The following is a 20,118-nucleotide window of genomic DNA, read 5'->3' as shown; positions in this document are numbered from 1 at the left end:
TAAATATTTAAATTATATATATAATTTATATATATATATTTTAAATGATCAAATAAAAATTACTAAAAAAAAATAGAAAAAAATTATAAATTTATTGTTTTTTTGTTATTATAATATTAAAAGTAATTAATTTAATCATCTGATTAATCATATTCAGTGCACCTTCTCGCCATCCAATTCTTTTAATTGAGAGCATTTTCATTCATTGAAACCCACTCAAAAATATCTAAAAATGATATTTTTTTAAATAAAATATTTTTTTTTTTTTTTTTTTTTTTAATTAATTTTTTTTATTATTTTTTTTTATTAAAAAAAAAAACAGGTGTTTATGTTTTTTTTTTTTTATTTCATTTTTCATTATTCCCCCCCCCACCAAAAAAATAGACATAAATAATATATAATAATATATAATAATATATAAATAAAAACAATATATAATAATAAAAATATTTAGATATAATTAAATATAATTTAGACTATACTAATAATATTTATAAATATTTTTTTTAGATGTCCTTTTAATTTCTTTTTACTTTTCAAGAAAAAATTAAATAATTAAAAAAAAAAAAAAAAAAAAAAATAATAAAAAATAAAAAAAATATATTTATTAAATCACAAGCATAAATCAAAGTTAAATTTATTTTTTTTATTTTTTGTCATTCTTTTTTTATAATTTCAAAATTTAATTTATTTATTTATTTATTTTTAATTTATTTATTTATTTATTAAAATATAAAATATAGAGATATTACTTTTTATACATATATATAAAAAAAAAAAAAAAAAATAATCTAAAAAAACAACATATATCACCAAAAACCCAAAAATATTAAAAAATTTTAAAAAAAAAATTTTAATTTTTTTTTTTTTAATTAATTTACAAAAAAAAAAATAATTATTTCAGTTCAATTCAAACAACAATTAATAAATAATATAGTTTTCTATATAAAATAAAAAATAAAAAAAATATTCATATAATTACAAAAAAAACAAAGAAAAAAAAAAAAAGTAACATAATTTTTTTTTTTATAAAATAAATAATACACTTCACGCATATATAATAATTTTAATATAAAAAAGTTTATAATTCCCAATATATCCCTTAATGGTTATTACTATAATTAATATTCACTCAATATACCAATTTACGAATTTTCATTTTAAATTTCATAATAAACTATTAACAATTACACCAAGATTATAAATAAATAATAAATTACATACACATAAAATAATAACAAACTAAATAAAACATTATATTAAAAGGATAAATAATAAATAACAAATTTAATAAAATGTCAACTGCTCCAAATAAAAATAACAACAATAATGATACCCCAAAGTAAGTAAAAAAAATAAAAAAAAATTAATGAAATTTTAAATTTAAATTTATTTTTTATTATTAATATTTATTTTGTGTTTGTGTTTGTTTTTGTGCTAGTGTTAATTGTTTTTTTTTTTTTTTTTTTTTTTTTTTTATTTTTATTTTTATTAAAATTATTTATATGTGTGTTAAATATTCTATATATATTCATTTATTACATTCATCACATACACACTCACTTCACACTCAACAACTTTACACATATATGTTTATTTAAAAACTACACTTTTGCTAATAAATTATTTTCTTTTATTTTAGGATGAATGATAAAAATGATATTAATGACAATATTGATATAAATGATCAAAATGACATCGAGGTTGAAGAAGACGAATGGGCTTTTGTAGATCTTTGGGATAATAATATAGATCAACAAAATTTATTAGAAAGATTTTGGAATGATCTTATTAAAACAACTTCAAACACTTCAGATATGCAAACTCTAAGTGATTGGAATAAAGCTATGTCCCCTGAATCTCAAAATAATCCTGATATACCAGATTTACATATCTTATTAGCTTTTAAAGCAAGTGATTTAGAAACAATTAAAAATTCAACAGATACTTTTAAAAGTCCGCCACATAATATTTATAATAATTATAATTATAATAATAACAATAATAATAATATTAATAATAATAATAATGGTAAAACTACATCACCTTCATCTTCATCTTCATCAGTATCATCAAATACTACTACAACAATTTCAAATAATAATTTATCAACACCACCAATTTTAGTTACAACATCAAATAGTATTAATATTCCAACTAAACTTTCAACACCAAATGTTTCCAATTCATCAGCACCATTTTATACCGGATCAAATAACAATATCACTACTAATGATGATTTAGAGTTATCCTCATCTTCTTCGTCAGGTTCATCATTTTCATCAATCATTAGTCCATCACCAATTTCATATATTACTACAAATACTATGATTTCATCATCACCATCAAGCACTGGAGATATTTTAATGAGACCCGGTGGTAAGGTCACTCCCCCACAAATTCTAAATAATAGTTCCCAGGTTATTGCAGGTGTAATTTTTGAATATTATCCAAATATTAATTGTGGTTTATTTTTACATATGATTATTCAAAAAAAACATAGAAATATGGTATGTAATTTACTATTTAATTATAATAAAACCAAAATTATAATATATTAATATTTTTTATTTTTTTATAGGGATTAGAAGGATTATTAGTTAAAAGAGCTATTGAAATTTTAGATAGAAATGCACATTCACATGGTCATTTGGCAGGATGTAATGCAATCTTTTTTGAAACTAAATCAGCAGTTAACAGCGGTATTCCACATCAAAGTAGTGATCCAAACCAAATTGATCCAAGACAACAACATTCAATTCTTCATAAGATTGGTTTTAGATTAGTAGATTTTGACTATACTAAATTACCATTGGTTCGTTTGGGTAAGTCAACCAATTTATTATTGACAGTTTATCTTTCTCCACATATTCCAAGCCAAAGTAGTTTAGATGGCGACAAATATTACTTACCAAGTGTACTTTTAAAGAATTTTATTTATGATCTTTGGGATACATCATATTTAAATTCCAAAGTTTCAAAGAAACCAGATGAAGATCCAGAGTATGGAAGAGCTTTAGAACAAATTGAATTACGTGAAAAAATTCCATTGTTAGATTTACCATGGGGTGCTGGAAAGCCATGGACACTAGTAGATTTATATGAGGATTATGACGAAGAGCTCTTAGAGCGTTGTTACAGGGAATTTATGGTACCAAGCGTTAAACATAGTGAAATTCCATCTTTAGGCAATGTCCTTAGAGCAATGTCCCCTGAAGGTGAGGATTCATCCTACTTACCTGATGTCCATGTATTGTTAGCTGTTAGATGGCCTGCTGACTTTTCAAAGGATGGTGGTAATTCCCAGCCAATTATCGATGGTTTATGTGTTTTCGAATATCATACAGAACAAAATTGTGGTATTTTAACCCATTTAATTCTTCAAAAGAAAAACAGAGCATCCGAAGGTTTAGACTCTCTATTGGTAGATTCAGCTGTTGAGATTTTAGATACAAATGCAAGGGAACGTGGTAATTTAGCTGGTTGTAATGCAATTTTTCTTCACATTAAAAATCCATCACAAACTGTTAGTCCTGATGTAGTCGATATCTGTCAACACCACATGCTATTATACAAGATGGGATTCAAATTATTAGATTTCGATTATTATATTCCACCACTTGATAGCATTACTTCACCAAAAAAGATGATGTTGGGTCTCTTCATTACACCTTTAATTCCAAAATCAAATGAAAAAGGTGATCGTCCATTCATTCCATCAAATCTTTTAAAGCAATTTGTTGAACTTCAATGGGACAATGCTTTTGGATCAGAGCAAATTAAAAATTCACCAAACACCTATTTAGAATACCAAAGAATGATCGAACAGATAGAATTACGTGAAAGAATTCCATTATTGGATTTACCATGGGATAGCGGTAAACCATGGACATTGGTCGATCTTTGGGAAGATTACGATCGTGAATTATTAGAACGTTTCTACAAAGAAATTATGATACCAAATTTCCCAAACAAGTACGAATTGGAGCCATTGGAAAACTGGATCCAAGCATTTTCAAGTGAGATAAGAGATGATCCAAATATCTCTGATCTTCATATTCTTTTAGCTCTCCGTTGGAGTGACAGCTCTACCCAACCAATTATTGAAGGTGTTATCATTTTCGAATATTTCTCAGCAAATAACTGTGGTTTACTTACTTATTTAATCGTTCAAAAAACATTCAAAGGAAAAGGTTTGGATCGTATATTGGTTGAAAGTGCTATCGAAATTTTAAATCAAAATGCTAAAAGTCAAGGTTTCCTTCCAGGCTGCAATGCAATCTTTTTAGAGGTTTATTCCGGTGAAAAAGTAACCATAAAGCAAGATGTTGTAGATCCACGTATGCGTCATTCAATCTATCATCAAATTGGATTTAGATTGATAGATTTCGAATACATTGCACCACCACTCTCCATAACCTACCCAAAACTCAAACATTTCCTTTTAACTGTTTATCTCACAGAGCACATACCAAAGATGCCATTAGAGGATGGGAAATATTATTTACCAAGCAGTGTTTTAAAGAATTTTATTACTGTTCTTTGGAAGAATGCATATGCCACCAATAAAATTAAACATCAACCCCAAGTCGATGGAGATTTCACCAGAATGATAGAACAATTCGAATACCGTGAAAAAGTGCCATTATTGGATTTACCTTGGGGTGCAAGTAAACCATGGACATTAGTAGACTTAAGAGATGACTATGACGAGGACTTGATGGTACGTTTTTATAATGAATTAATGTTACCAAATTTCCCAATGAAGAATGAGTTGGAGCCACTTTCAAATTTCATCAGTGCACTCTCAGAGGAAAGAAGAGAATCCTATAATCCACATCTCAGCGAAGTTCATGTCTTATTAGCTTTAAGATGGCCAACAGATAGCTTTGATCTCCAACCTACTATTGGTGCCGGTATTATTTTTGAATACTATTCAAATACAAATTGTGGTTTATTATCATACTTGGTTGTTCATCGTTCATCAAGAGGTCAGGGATTGGCAGGTATTCTCGTTGAAAGAGCAGTTGAGCTCTTGGATAAACATGCTAAAACTCGTGGTCAATTGGCTGGTTGCAATTGCATCTTTTTAGAAACCAATTCTGCAGAAAAAGTTACACTTCAACAAGATGTTATGGATCCTCGTATGAGACATACAATCTATTATAAAATGGGCTTTAGAATGATCGATTTTGAATATATTATGCCACCACTCTATGCTGGATTCGAAAAACTTCGTGGTGTACTCTTATTGACCGTATATCTTACACCTCATATTCCATATCAAGATGTAAATGGTAAAAAGCAATACTATTTACCAAATGTATTACTTAAGAATTTTATTGGTTCTCAATGGGAAAATGCCTATCGTAATAATCGTCTCTCTGTATTACCAAATCAAGATGTAGATTTTACCATGTCGCTAGACCAATTGGAAATTCGTGAACGTGTTCCATTATTAGATTTACCATGGGGTGACGGAAAAGATTGGATGATTGTCGATCTTTGGGAAGATTATGATCAAGAACTATTGGATGCTTTTTACAAGAAATATATGATCACCCAATTTGGTACATCAGATGAATTAGAACCATTGGACAATTGGCATAAGGCTTTATCAGATGAAGGTCGTGATGATCCAAATATTTGCGATCTCCATGTTTTATTGGCTTTAGGTTTGCCAGGTGAACACAAAGGAAAAGGTCACAAATATATTATTGGTGGTTTGGTTTTCGAATATTACCCAGAAACAAATACTGCTTTAGTTACATATTTGGTTGTAAATCAACGTTGGTCAGGTAAAGGTATTGGTACAGATTTGATATTACGTACACTCACTATTTTAGATCAAAATGCAAAACAAAAGGGTCATATCGCTGGTTGTAATGCAATCTTTTTAGAGGTTATGTTTTCACCACAAAGTACCATTAATGGTCCAGATTCATCCCTTAGCCATGTTTTCCTTTTCAACAAAGGTTTCCGTCTTTTGGATTTCGAATATTATCAACCACCAACTTCTTTAAAGAATCCAAAATCAAATAATGTATGTCTTACTGTTCTCCTAACTCCTCGTATTCCTAAGCATGGTGAAGGTAGTGAAATTCAACCATTTGTTCCATCATCTCTTTTAAGATCTTTTATCACTACTCTTTGGGAAGATGAATGCGGTTTAATTGGTTACAATTTCGAAAAAGATCCTTGTTATTTACGTATGATGAATCAATTGGATAACAATGAATATTTCCATTGTTTAGACTTACCTTGGATTAAACATAGAATTGACCCAGCTACTTTACCAATTTCAACTGATAAATCTGCAAATAGTTTTGAAAATCATATAAATTTTTCAAACTCATTTAATAATTTAAATATTAGTTATTCATCACCAAATCCAATTCATTTAAATTCAAAAGATCACATTTTAAATAATAATAATAATAATAGTAGTTTAAATAATAGTGGTAATAATATGATATATAACACCAATAATAATGAACAAAAAGAACAATCCCAACCATTAACCCCAAATTCTCAACAACAACAACAAAGAGAACCTCCATTACCAACACAACCATTAACTCCAAAATCACAACAACAAGTTGTACAACAGCATTTAAATAATTCATCTTCAAGTTTAACTCCTACCTCAACTAGTTTAAGAGCTTCAGCAAATAATCAAAGAAACTATTTAAATTCAAGTGGTGGGTTTGTATTAAATAATTTGGAAAAGCTAGATAGTAGTTTAGGTAAATCAAATAGTAATAATAATTTAGCAGGCACCTATTTTAGCACATCAAATGAAAATAGTGGCGATCAAAATGTAGCTAATAATAATGTATCTGTTCAAAAAGATAAAATGAAATTTTCAACACCAAATTCCTCTGCACCAAGTTCACCTATTCTTTCACCACAAAGTTTAAGCTCAATCATATTACCATCTAATGCTGCTCCATTATCTCCAGCTCTATTCCCAAAATTAAGTAACTCCTCGATAGTCCAAAAAGTAACTTTAGATAAATAAGAGTATTAATCAATAATAATAATAAAAAATAATTTAAAAATATATTTAAATAAATATTTTAATTTTATTTTTCTAAAATTTTTAAATATAAATAAAAATGCAAGAATATTTGTATATTGGATATTATTATAATATTAGTGTTATAAAATAATTATTACTTTGTTAATTGATAGTGATACTAGTTTTTATGCATATGGACTACTTAAAAATACCCCAACACAACTTCCTAAATTATAACCAAGATTTTCATATGACCCAAAAAATAAATTTATCATCATTTTCTAATATTATAATAAAATAATTAGTTAATGTTTCATTTTATATATTTATAAATTTTAAGAGTTTTTTACATTAACATATCCTGAGAATAAATATTTGTTACTTTGATAAAACCCTAGCTCTCTATCGAGTAAATAGTCTATACTAAAATATATAATGTTAAAAAATTAATAATGAAAGTAATGAAAATAAAACTTTATTAATATATAATTACCCATAGTTTTTATAAATTTTGATATAGAATTGCACTTTTTCAAAAATTAATTTTTCATTACATTCATTATTGTTTAAATTCTTTAAATTAATCAAAAAATTTTTAAGTTGGAGTATTACATATCTAACTTTTTCATCACTATAATAACTTCCTATTACATTGTTTATTTCATTATAGTTCATAATACTACTAATTTGAGTATTTTCACTAACTTGACCATTTTCTTTCATATTACTATTTGGATTTATTTTTTTTGAATTAGCCAATAAAAAATTTTGACCTTCATTAAAAACCATTGAGGAATGATTTATAGTATTAATTAAGTAATTTGAACAAACCTCAGCATTTTGTGGATTAATAAAATTCTAAACATATATAATAAAAAAATTCATTAGTATTTATTAGATACTTTTATTATTTATTTGATTACATACCTGTAAACCCTTTACAAAACCTCTAGCAATAGAAAGATATTGATCCAAAGTTAAATCCTTTAAATAAGGAGTGCTTAGTTTTTTTATATCATCAATGTTGTACAGGGTGTTATCTTGATAGTATTGATTTTTATAAAAATCCACATTGTCAATATTTGTTTCTAAAGATGTTCCTAATTTTAAAAAAATAAATAATAAAAATAAAAATGAAATTTTTTTTAACATTATAGTTATATTAAAGTGTTGCTTTTAATAAAATAAAAATTATAAATAACAATGAAAGAATATTTAACTTTTAAATTAAATCTTATCTTTAAAATAATTTTATAATTTATTTATATATTAAAATAAACATAAAAAATTAAAATAATTTTAAAAAATTAAAATATTATTAGTTTTGTTTTCATACCTATCCGGAAAATTTTTTAATATTTGAAAAAATGTTTGTATTCTATCTATTTTTAGCACTCCTATGTTACTAATTTTATTTTTAAACCAAATAACTTTAATATAAAAATAACTCCCTTTTCATTAAAAATTGGTAAAAAAATATAAAAATTAAAGTATTAAAATATATATTTTTTAAAAAAAGTTTGGATCATTTTTAAAAAAGTAATATATTTAGTTTTTTTTGATTTTTTTTTATAGATTTGTTTTAATCTATTAAAAAAAAGATAAAAAAAAGGATTACACAATTCTTTAAATAGGAAATAAATATTAAGATTAAATTTTCTTTTTTAACCAAAACTATTATTATTTTTTTGTTTTTTGTTTTTTTGTTTTTTGTTTTTCGTTTTTTGTTTTTTAACCCATTTTAAATATATAAAATTATAAATAAAAAATAATTAAAAAATTAAAAATTCAACATCTAATTCACCATCTAGGTGTTTTTTTATGTATATTTGGTGATCCAATTAATGCTACATAGGATGATGTTGAAAATAAAAATATTTCTTTATTTTATTAATTATTGCTTTCTTTTTCTTTTGAGAGTGCCCTATTCTCCAAATAAGGAAAGTTCAAATCTAATATATTAACCATAAATAAGTCTCGAATATTTCTATTTTTGTAAAATTTTTTTCTACGCTGGGTAATAATTATTGACATCAAAGAATCGAAAACAATCCCATCTTCCCATCTTTTTTAGTGGTTTGATTAAATAATTTGTGAGTTTATAAATCAAATCTTTTTATGAGTTATAACGGCACCATTCGGTGCAACCTTTGAAAAGATATTCGTGAAAGAAAATCTTCCTCTTTTAGAAATTCATACATAATGTATGGAATAATGTGATCTTTGCTGTAATTATATGGATTATCATTTATTTTCAATAAAAAAAATTATTTTATTTTGTGTGTTATATTTATTTAATTTATATTTGTTTTTAATTAAAAAAATTAATTATTATTCAAGTGGGTTATTTTTTTTTATTTTATTTTATTTTTATATTTTAAAATGCCACCTTAAATAGTAACTGTAAAAAAGTCATCAGACCAAAAAAAAATAATTAATTAATTAATTAATTAAAAAAAAAATTAGAAGAATATAAGAATAATATTTTTAATAGTAATTTAAATTTTGCTTTTTATTTTACTTTTTATATCTAATTAAAAAATAAATATTTTCCATTAAATAATTTATTTTTTAAAATTCAGAAATATTTGATTTTTCTTTAAAATTTAGAAGTTTGGATCTACAATAAAGAAAGCTAAGCATTTACCTAATTGAGTGGCTTGTTTATTTCTGTCATTTGAAACAAGGATAACATCCTAAGAAAAATAAAATTAAGAAGTAATAAAATTTTAATTAATATTAGATAATTTAATTAATTATTATTTATACAATATTTACTCTGAAACAATTAACAATTTCTTGTGAGTTTTTAGCTAAGGTAGTGACTTCTCTTTCAAGGAAAGATTTTAAACTATATAAAAATTAAAAATAATTAGTAAAATACCTTATTAAAAAAGTATACCATAGTGATATATACCCTTTATCAGCAATAAAGTTTAAATCAATGATAACTTTATCAAAAATCTTTTGAATACCACATTTCTTGGTGAGTTCAGTAACACCACGAATGAAATTTGTAATATTTGGGAGGCCGAAATTGGCGGTATTAGTGTAATCAACTTTGGTGTTATTGATGAATTGTTCGATGCAAGCATTGCTACTATTTGGATTGATAATATTCTATATAAAAAAGTAAATAATTAATAATTCAAAGTAAAAATAATTACTATATAATAAAAAAATAATTTACCTCAATACTTAGGACAGTTTCACCAACGAATAATTTAAATTCATTAGGGTTGAAATTAATAAGGAACCATGGTAATTGAATTGGTCCGTTTTGAGTTTTTTGATCAGCAACTTGAGCAGAATATCCACCAACAGATAATAATCCAAGTACTAAAATAATAGATAATAATAATTTCATTTTATTTTTTGTTTTTTTATATTGTTAAATAGTATTTAATAAATAAAAGTATATTTAATAATTAGATAAAATAATAAAAAAATTTTAAAATATAAATAGTTTTTTATTATCAATTGAAAGAATAAAAAAATATTAAAAAAATAAAATATAAATTAAAATATATAATTTTATTACAAGTTACTTTAGAAAGGTATGAATTTAAACATGCATGTGCCACCACCCCCTTTTTTTTAAAAAAAAAATATTATTAATATTTTTTTTGTAAATTAACTCATAAAATTTATATATTTTATTTTTCTCTGTTTAATGCTTTTCATTAGAAAAAATATTAATAGAAATCCACATCCATTGCCATTATCATTATAGATACTAATATAAAAATTCCTAATGGGGATAATTTTGCTCAAAAATTATATTTAATCTTTCAGAAAATCATTTTTAAAAAAATTTATCTAACCACCACCAGAAAATTAAAATAATTAAAGATTAATTTTCCAAGATTTATTTTTTCATAAAATTTTTGGATTAACAAATTCTAAAAAAATTATCTATAAACCATTTTAAACTATTTAACTCATTTAGCTTTGAAAATTACCTTAAAAGTAAATAATAAATTTCTAATTTAAAAAAAAGATTTAATAATTATTGTTTTTTTATATTTTTGCTATAATAATAATAACAATTAATAATAATAATACTAATAATACTAATAATAATAATAAAAATATAACAATATTAGTAAAATAATAATAATAATAATTTATTTTCTTTAATTTTTTTTCTTTTTTATTTTATAATTAAACTATTTAAAAAAATAAAAATAATGCTAATGTATAAAAAATTATTATAATAAAACTATTAAAGTTTAATAATTGGCCTAATAATTTAACAGAACTTGATGCTTCGGGTCTTTCTGTTGGTTGTTCAAACTTTTTACAAACTACATCAATTGCACCAATATCGTGATGTTTTCCAAAATTATCACAAGAGAAATCAGTAACTAGAACTGGTGTATTGTCACAATACATTGTATCCTTGAAATAGTTGAGGATATATTTGCAGGAACTATTAAATGGCTTAGATCCTGGGCAATCTGTAATGTTGAGAGATACTATTTCATCACATGGGGTGTTGTAGGTATGACAATTCTTTTTTGAGTTTACTGAAGCTAAATCATAATATCCTACATCATTTGAAAATATTTCCTTAGATTGGCATTTCCAAATAATATTAAAATAAATATCTTCAGTTCTGTAACTTTGTAATGGGCCATCCCTATCATCACTATTACTATTTCCTGATTCCTCTAGGTTTGCCATATCATCTTCCTCTTGTATGGATTTATTTGATTTTCCTTTTGATGGTGCAACCATTTCATCCTCATCATTATTGGGTAGTGGTTGGTCGGGTTGGGGTGGTATATCACCCAATACTATAAAATTTGATATATAAATAATAGATACAATTAAAATTAAAAAGAATGTTAATCTTTTCATTTTTGAAATTTTTTATTTTTTTCTTTTAATAAACCTTATTATTAATTAAAAAAACTAATAAATAAAAATATTCTTAAATATATAAGGCGTTAATTTAGTTCTAGAAAAAAATGTTTATATTGAATATTAAATTATAAAAAAAAATTATTTGTTTTTTTTTTTAATAAAAAAAAATCTTTTTTAAAAAAAAAACAAATAGATTAAAAACTATTTAAATAAATTGATTTTAAAAAAAAAGATATTTTAATGATACTGTTTTAATTTTGTTATTATTATTTGTTTTTTTTTATTAATATTAATGTTGTTAAAAGAAAAAAAATAAATTTAAAATAAATTATGTAAATAAATTAAAAAATAAATAAATTTTTTAAAAATACTTAATTTCCATATACATACATATAAAATATTGATCTTTTATTTGATGTATTTAAAAAACCAATACTACTTATAATAATAACCCTGAAATAAGTAACAAACCAAAAAAAATATTAAATATTAATTATTTAAAATTAATTTTTTTTTTTTTTTTTGAAATAATTTTTTTTTATTTGTATTTTATAATTATTTTTTTTTTTTATATATTCATTTCTATTTTTATATTATATATTGATCATCAAAAAAAACAAAAAATAATTTTATATATTTATAATCATAATAATTTGATTTTTTTTTACCCTACTATATATAATGTTTTTAATATAATTTATTTTACTTACCCCTTACACCCCCACTTATTCGCACATATATATTCACTTTATAAAATAAGAGTGTTTTTTTAAAATTCAAACTTTATTAATCTTAAAAAAAATATTATAATAATTGCCATTAATACTCAATATAAATAATAAATAATATTAAAAATTGTTTATCTCTTTATAAATTAAATAAATATACTAAATACCTATTTTATACCTCTATTTTTATTTATTTTGTTTTATTTTATTAGTATTTAAATTTTTTTATTAAATAAAAATAATAATATAATAATAATATTTAAAAAATAAATACTTATACCAGTATTAACATGTATATGGATATTATTATTTTTTCTTTTTTTTTGAAAATCATTATAATAATAAATATTATCTAATCTATTTGAATTAATTAATTTTATTTATTTTATTTTTTTAATTAACAGTTAGTAACTAAAAAAAAAAACCACACCATCACCAAAAAAAAATAATTATTATCTCTTTTTTTTTATAACTTAACCATTAACAATATTATTGGCAATGTATTGATGATGTAACAAATAACAAAATCACAACCACCACACCACCCACAACCACCACAAAAATAACAATAAAATGAAAACAACAATAATAATTATAATTTTATAACCATTATTATAAAAAATACTAAAAAAAAAATTTATAAACTATTAAACCAATTTACCAAACTAATTAAAATAACAAGTTATTTTATATTAAAAATCTATTTTTTTATACCAGATAAACAAAAAATCCCAGGAACCTGAATAAACAATGGACAATAAATGAAACTATATATATTAAAATATAGCTGTATTGGCCAATAAACTAGTTGCCCCCCATGGTGGAGGATCCAAGGCAATAATAGAATCTAATAATTATAAGACGACTGTTTAAATAAATCTAACAAAAAATAAAAACATATTATAATATGTTTTTTAGGCCTTTATTCTGCTATAACTTTATTGTATCACTATTTTTTATTATAACTATTCATGATAATATTGGAACACTTGATAATTGCTATATAATAATATACCGCCCTTTGTATAATGGAAACCTTTATAACACTCATCACAATAAAAGAATGGTGTTTCGTCGCAATATTGATCCCCTAATGTAACATATTTCGCTGGATAAATTTCGCACACTCTACACTTTCTTCTACGATGTTTCATTTGGAATAAAATTAATGGATATTTCTTTGGATCGGGTTCATCTCTTTCATTGACCATACGAAGTTGTTCGAATACTATAAAATGTTCACAAGAACCTTGATGACAATATAAATACTTTTCTCCAAGTGATATTTTTAAATCTCTAAAATAGGTATCTTCCATTTTTTTTTCTTTTAACTGATGAGTTGCTCTATTTTTTTCATTTAACCAGTCCAAAATGAATTTGCTATATATATAATTCTCTGGAATTCTAGTGTCATTGTAAAAAGTATTATTAATAAAAAAGAAACCTGATTTTCTTTGGCTTGCATCCAACACATGATCACTAAGGCAGTATATTTTATCTCTTAACTCTGATAATTTAGTTGAACCCAATACTAAAAACTCAAATGTTTTTCTTGGTCTAATGGGGTGGTATATTGAAACTTGAAGTATAACTTCTTTTAATGATATAAATTCACCACTTTGCGAAATTTGCTTTGGGAAATCTTCTTCTCTGTAGTTTGTAAATGCTCTTGGTTGTGTCAAATCTACATGCAACAAATTGTAATCCCCCTCCAAAAGAGATTGTAATCCCCCTCCAAAAGAGGTCATAATGCCTCATTCTGGTGTGAGGTTTGACCCAATGGCTCCATTAAAATCAATTCAGGGCTTTCTAGTGGTTGTGTTGCCTCAAGCATTAATATATCTCCATCGCCATCTTTATTTATTTTATTATTATTACTATTATTGCTGTTGTTGCCATTACTATTACTATTACTATTGTTATTGTTATTGTTATTGTTATTGTTATTGTTATTGTTATTGTTATTGTTAATGTTATTGTTATTGTTATTGTTATTGTTATTGTTATTGTTATTGTTATTGTTATTGTTATTGTTATTAACACTTTTATTAGTATCATCATTATTATTTACAAGATTTGAGGTTTTATTTATTGAATTTCTTTCAAATAAACCTTCTGAAAGATATGGTAAAGTTGCCAATGGTTCAATATACTTTGTACCAGATGTTGCCTTTGTTTTTGTATCTGCTTCTGATGTTTTTGATTTTTCTATTGTGTTATTTGATTCTGGGTCTGATGGTTGTGAAACTATTGGAGTATTTGGTTCACTGGGTGTATTAAGTAAAGGTGTTGTTGACTGTGTGGATAATGGAGTTGTTGGATCTGATTCAACCAATGGTGATGAAAATTCTGTAAATTTCTTTTCCTTTTCCCTTTTTTCTTTTTCATTTTCATTCTCTCTTTCAACTTCGTCTTCATATTCTTCCCCGCCTTCTTTTTCTGTTTCTTTCTGCTTGTTTTGTCCTTTCTCTTTTGATGGTGAATTGGTGTTGCTTTTGGTTCTTTGAATACCATTTTCCATCTCTACCTGTATGCTATCCATTCTTTTTGATATTGAATCAATTGAACTAAGTATTTGAGACATTAAAATTGTTTCGCTATCAACATCATCCTCATTATTTACATAATGGCTATTATTACCATTTCTACTGCTACTGCTATTACCATTGTGGCTATTTTTACTATTTACATTTTGTTCAATGGTAAGATCTTCAATATTTTTTGAGTAATTTAAAACTGATGAAATTTTAGATCTATTATCAGCCTCACCACCTAAACTGAATGGCGGTATCTTATCATAACTGGATGAATCTGATTCAGATAGGAAAGGTGATGCTAGTGCTGATGTGTTTACAGAGGATAGTGAGTTTGTGGAAAGTGCTGGAGATGATGTTTCACTTATAACCTCCACATGTGTTGGTAATGGCCCTCCATCTTTGGGCTTTGGCTTTCTACCTCTTTGTTTGAGTTCTTTTGGTGGCTTGGGTGGTTTGGGTTCTTTAGGTGGCTTGGGTGGTTTGGGTGGTTTAGGTTCTTTTGGTGGTTTAGGAGGTTTAGGAGGCTTGGGTTCTTTTGGTGGTTTAGGTGGTTTAGGCTCTTTAGGTGGCTTGGGTTCTTTTGGTAGTTTAGGTACAGTTTCAGATCCCCTTGATTTTTGTCTTTTACCATCACTTCTCATTTTCTTTGGTGATGGTTCGGGTAATTCTATTTCACCAACCTCCTGTTTAATTTCATTTTGTACAAGTTGATAATGTGAAACTGGTTTTATATCTTCAAGACTAAATTTAATAATAATAATAATAATAATAATAATAATAAAATGAAAAATTAGTATTACCATTATATATGGCTATTTTAAAATATCTATAAATATACTTACTCTAAATTTACAAAAGCATTTTCCATCTCTTCGAGAATGACCTCTTTTTCAATTGCTTCCCAAAATGTTTTGATGAAAAACTGAATATCGATTACTTCTGTGCTCTGCTTGTTTAAGTATTTCTCGATATTAATTTGAGATGGGTTATTATTACCCTCCAATGGTTTTGATATTAAAAAATCATCCTCTTCATCACTTGAATCCATTATTATTATTATTTATGTTATTAAAAAACCATTAAAATTGTAAACTAGAAAATATACGATTTAATTTGAATAAATAAGTAAATATATATAATTTAAAAATAAAAAGCATTAAATAGGATATTGAATATCTAAATATAAAATAAAAAATTAAAAAAAAAATTAATTTAAAAAAAAATTAAAAAAAATTAAAAATAATAAATTAAAATTTCGTTTTTTTTTTTTTTTTTATTTTTATTTTATTTTTCTTTTTATATTTTTTTTTAAAATTATACTTTTGTAAAGATAACCTATATATATTATGTCAGAAAATAAAAGAAAGTTTTATTTCAAAAAAGGAAAAGATTATGGACAACAACATAAAAAAAATAAAAAAGATAGTAATAAAGAAAAAGAAAATATAGTGTTAGAAAAGGTTAATTGCCCACTATGCGAAAATGACAGAAAAGAAGAGATTATAGAATTCTCAAGACGTATGAACAAATTATATTATACATGCAAACAATGTGGATTGGTATATTTGCATCCACACTACCATGTCGACAATCAAAAAGAAAAAACACGTTATGAATTTCATCAAAACTCACCACAAGATGAAAAATACAAGAGCTTTTTACAACCTTGTGTGGACAAGTTAATACCTCTTTTAAGAGAACATAATAAAGATCAAAAAGATAACGAAATTATAGGTTTAGATTATGGTTGTGGTCCAGGGCCAACATTGTCCTTAATGTTTAAAGAAAAAGGATTTACACTCGAAAACTATGATCCATACTTTTTAGAAAACGATAAAGTAAAACAAGCCGAAAAATATTTAGAAAACAGTGGTAATCAAGACAACAACAGCGATAAAATTGCTCAACCATTCCACTTTGTAACATGCACTGAAGCCATTGAACATTTCAAAGCACCAATTTTAGATTTAAAAAAAATTATTGATGGGGGTTTAATTTCAAAAAATAATGGTTTACTTTTAATTATGACCCAATTATTATTGACTGATGAACAATTCGAAAACTGGCACTACCCAAGAGATTACACCCACATTTGTTTTTTCAGACCAACTACATTCAACTGGATCTCAAAGAAATTTAACTCAAATCTTTTAGAAATGGACGAAAAAAGAGGCATTATAATTTTAAGTTTTAAAAATAACGAAAACAAACAAAACGATGAAATTGATAAAAAAAACAGTGAAAATAACGAAAATTACGAAAAATAGAATACCAGTCCAAAAAAACAAAATAAAATAAAAATAAAATAAAATTAACATAAAACGATAATTTTTAAAATTTTATCAAAAAATAGACCAAAATTACACATAAATTTTAATTTTATTTAGATTTCGCATAAATAATTTATAAAAATAAAACTGGTCGAAATTATTTTTTATTTTTTTGTTTTTTTTATTTTTGTGTTGCATTGTCCATAAAAATGTAATGATTACAATTTTATTTTTTTTTGTTTAGGTAGTTGACATATGAGTTTTTTTTTATTGCATTATAATAACAAAAACCATATTATCGAATTATCATAAAAATTATCAAATATAAAAAAAATATAAATAAAAAATTAAAAAAAAACGAAGTGGTTAACCAAGTGTTTTTCGTAAAATATTAATTTTTATTTGGAATGATATATAAAAATACTTTTTTTGTTGTTTATTTGAGAGAGATCACCAAGGCGATTGATTTAATTTTATTTTATTTTTATTTTTATTTTTTATTTCTATTTTTTTTTTTTTGAAGAGGTGCTAATTTGAAGGAAACTTTTAGTGGGCTCTTTGTTTGCACATTTTTTCTTTCACACCCACACAAAATCCTGCCCCACTAAAACATCATCAATAGGAAAAATCCATACCCAGTCACTCGTAAAATTAAAAAAAAATAAAATAAAAAAATTCAAAATTAAATTGTATAAAAAAAAAATCAAAAAAATTTTTTTTTGAAAACCCAGTTGATATGATAAAAAAAAATTTATAGAAAATATTTTGAAAATATCTTTTGCTTCTGGTGTTCTCTCTTTACTTATTTGTATGGTGACACCATCCATTAATTTCATCATATAAAATTTTAAAATGTCTGCATACTAATTTTAATATTATAAAATTTTATATTGGGCAACGCACCAAAACAATACAAACGGGTTATGGGGAAATAATTTTTTATTTTTTTCCAAGCTATATAGCTTTTTTAATCATTTTTTTAAATTTTTTTTCTATTTTTTTTTAATTTTTTTATTATTTTATTTATTTTTATTGTTTTTTATAGAGTACATTATAATTTTTTATAAAAATTTTTATTTTGTTTTTATAAAACTTCTAATAGTAGTAGCTGTTTCAAATAAAATAAATAAATATTTTATCTTTTTTTAAATTAGAGTCTACGTAAAAAAAAAAAAAAAATAAAATAGTTTTAATCAACTAAATTTTTTTTTAAATTTTAAACCTTATAATCAAAGTTATAAATTTAAAATTTTTTTCTTTTCAAAATAATAATAATTTATTTATATATATGTAAGTAGAAAATCAAGTTGTTTGCATTGGGTTTTTTATCCAAATTTTTTTTTTTTTTTCTTTTTTTTTTTTTTTTTTTTTACATATTTTTTTTTTTCTAACTTAAAATAGATTAATATATTTTTTTTTTAAATTTTTTATTAAATCCACTCTAATAAAAGTTAAAGTAAAATTACTTTAAAAAAAAAAATAAAATATAATAAAAAATAAAAAATAAAAAATAAAAAATAAAAAATAAAAATAAAAATAAAATTATCATTTTTTTTCTTAAAGAACCAATCAAAATTTTATTATTATTTCTTTATTCTTTTTATTATTTTTTTAATAATCTATTTTGAGCTATTTATACTATTAATGGTGTTTCAAAGTATTGGTGGAGAGGTTGAAACAAAAACATAATATAATTACTGTGTGTATACTCTATTATTTCATAAAAAAGAGTTTTGGTAGTTTAAAGTTTACTATTGCTTTATTTAGTCTTCTTTGCATTTATAAAACATAATAAGGATTTTAATCACTAAATTATGTGTATTATTGTTTTTTTTAATCATTGTAGTGTATAATATTAAATATTAAATATAGTAATCAAAAAAAATAATCTATCCAATAAAATAAAATTTTTAAATTCACATTCACACACACCCAATATTTAAAATTATTTAATGCACAGATTTATATATATTTATATATAAAAAAAAAATATCACACATAAAATTTAATTTTAGTTTTAAAAAATTAAATCTCATTTTCGCTCACTGTTAATTTTAAAATTTTGTTTATCATATAATTTAGCCACTATACCACACTCACACATTTAACGCACAGATAGCTTATAACATATGTTTTTTTATTTAATATAAAAAAAAAAAAGTGCTATTTTTAAACTATTTAATGTAAAAAACAAATCTTGTTTACAAAATATATATACAAATATATTTTAAATTTGCATGATATTAAATATAATATCAACACCCATCATTATACCCCCCCTTCCCCCTCATTGATTATAATTTTAAAATTAATTTAAATTTTTAAAATAAAATAAAAAATTTAAATAAATTTTAATTGGTTGTAAAAGTGTGTTGTTTTTTGTGTGTTAAAAGAAACAAAATAAATATTGCAATACCATATTTTCACATAAAGTTTTTAATATAAAAAAGCTATTTAAAAATTCACCCACTCTTACCCAATCAAATAAAAATTTTTATATAAAAATTGTTTTAAATTTATACTGGATTAGACTCATATAAAAAAATGACTTTCTATAGAAATATTTAATGTGAGCATGTGTGAATATACAAACTCACTTTAAAAAAAAAAATATAAAACACAACACACACAACATAAATTTTTCACACTCACATAAACACACATTTTTTATGATAATTTTTTTTTTAAAATAG

At 23.4% G+C, this 20,118-nt stretch overlaps 6 protein-coding genes across 6 annotated transcripts; 2 read left to right on the top strand and 4 right to left on the bottom strand.

Moving 5' to 3' along the window:
- Nucleotides 1–1,295: 1,295 nt before the first annotated feature.
- DICPUDRAFT_98253 (uncharacterized protein) lies at nucleotides 1,296–7,141 on the top strand (the record flags this gene model as incomplete). Its single annotated transcript, XM_003289088.1, has 3 exons — nucleotides 1,296–1,342; nucleotides 1,643–2,510; nucleotides 2,582–7,141. The coding sequence occupies 3 exons, from the start codon at nucleotides 1,296–1,298 to the stop codon at nucleotides 7,019–7,021; spliced, it is 5,355 nt and encodes a 1,784-aa protein (XP_003289136.1). The 3' UTR covers nucleotides 7,022–7,141.
- Nucleotides 7,142–7,206: 65 nt separating this feature from the next.
- DICPUDRAFT_79891 (uncharacterized protein) lies at nucleotides 7,207–8,173 on the bottom strand (the record flags this gene model as incomplete). The annotated part of the gene is made up of 4 exons (XM_003289076.1): nucleotides 7,207–7,302; nucleotides 7,372–7,444; nucleotides 7,515–7,879; nucleotides 7,949–8,173. The coding sequence occupies 4 exons, from the start codon at nucleotides 8,171–8,173 to the stop codon at nucleotides 7,207–7,209; spliced, it is 759 nt and encodes a 252-aa protein (XP_003289124.1).
- A 1,337-nt stretch (nucleotides 8,174–9,510) lies between these two features.
- On the bottom strand, nucleotides 9,511–10,440 carry DICPUDRAFT_92241 (uncharacterized protein). Its single transcript, XM_003289075.1, has 4 exons — nucleotides 10,212–10,440; nucleotides 9,939–10,141; nucleotides 9,800–9,872; nucleotides 9,511–9,717 (listed from the first exon to the last, which is right to left on the bottom strand). Exons 1-4 carry the CDS (start codon nucleotides 10,386–10,388, stop codon nucleotides 9,628–9,630), a joined length of 543 nt encoding a protein of 180 aa, XP_003289123.1. The 5' UTR covers nucleotides 10,389–10,440; the 3' UTR covers nucleotides 9,511–9,627.
- Nucleotides 10,441–11,161: 721 nt separating this feature from the next.
- On the bottom strand, nucleotides 11,162–12,160 carry DICPUDRAFT_92240 (uncharacterized protein). The gene has a single exon (XM_003289074.1). It carries the CDS (start codon nucleotides 11,882–11,884, stop codon nucleotides 11,195–11,197), a length of 690 nt encoding a protein of 229 aa, XP_003289122.1. The 5' UTR covers nucleotides 11,885–12,160; the 3' UTR covers nucleotides 11,162–11,194.
- Nucleotides 12,161–13,583: 1,423 nt separating this feature from the next.
- Nucleotides 13,584–14,366, bottom strand: DICPUDRAFT_35181 (uncharacterized protein; the record flags this gene model as incomplete). Its single annotated transcript, XM_003289073.1, has 1 exon — nucleotides 13,584–14,366. One exon carries the CDS (start codon nucleotides 14,364–14,366, stop codon nucleotides 13,584–13,586), a length of 783 nt encoding a protein of 260 aa, XP_003289121.1.
- Nucleotides 14,367–16,501: 2,135 nt separating this feature from the next.
- DICPUDRAFT_153446 (uncharacterized protein) lies at nucleotides 16,502–17,422 on the top strand (the record flags this gene model as incomplete). Its single annotated transcript, XM_003289087.1, has 1 exon — nucleotides 16,502–17,422. One exon carries the CDS (start codon nucleotides 16,502–16,504, stop codon nucleotides 17,420–17,422), a length of 921 nt encoding a protein of 306 aa, XP_003289135.1.
- Nucleotides 17,423–20,118: the final 2,696 nt, after the last annotated feature.

Source organism: Dictyostelium purpureum, assembly GCF_000190715.1.
Source record: "Dictyostelium purpureum unplaced genomic scaffold DICPUscaffold_161, whole genome shotgun sequence".
Taxonomy (NCBI): Eukaryota; Evosea; class Eumycetozoa; order Dictyosteliales; family Dictyosteliaceae; genus Dictyostelium; species Dictyostelium purpureum.
The sequence above is the reverse complement of the archived record's forward strand: the minus strand, read 5'-3'. Positions and strand labels throughout refer to the sequence as shown.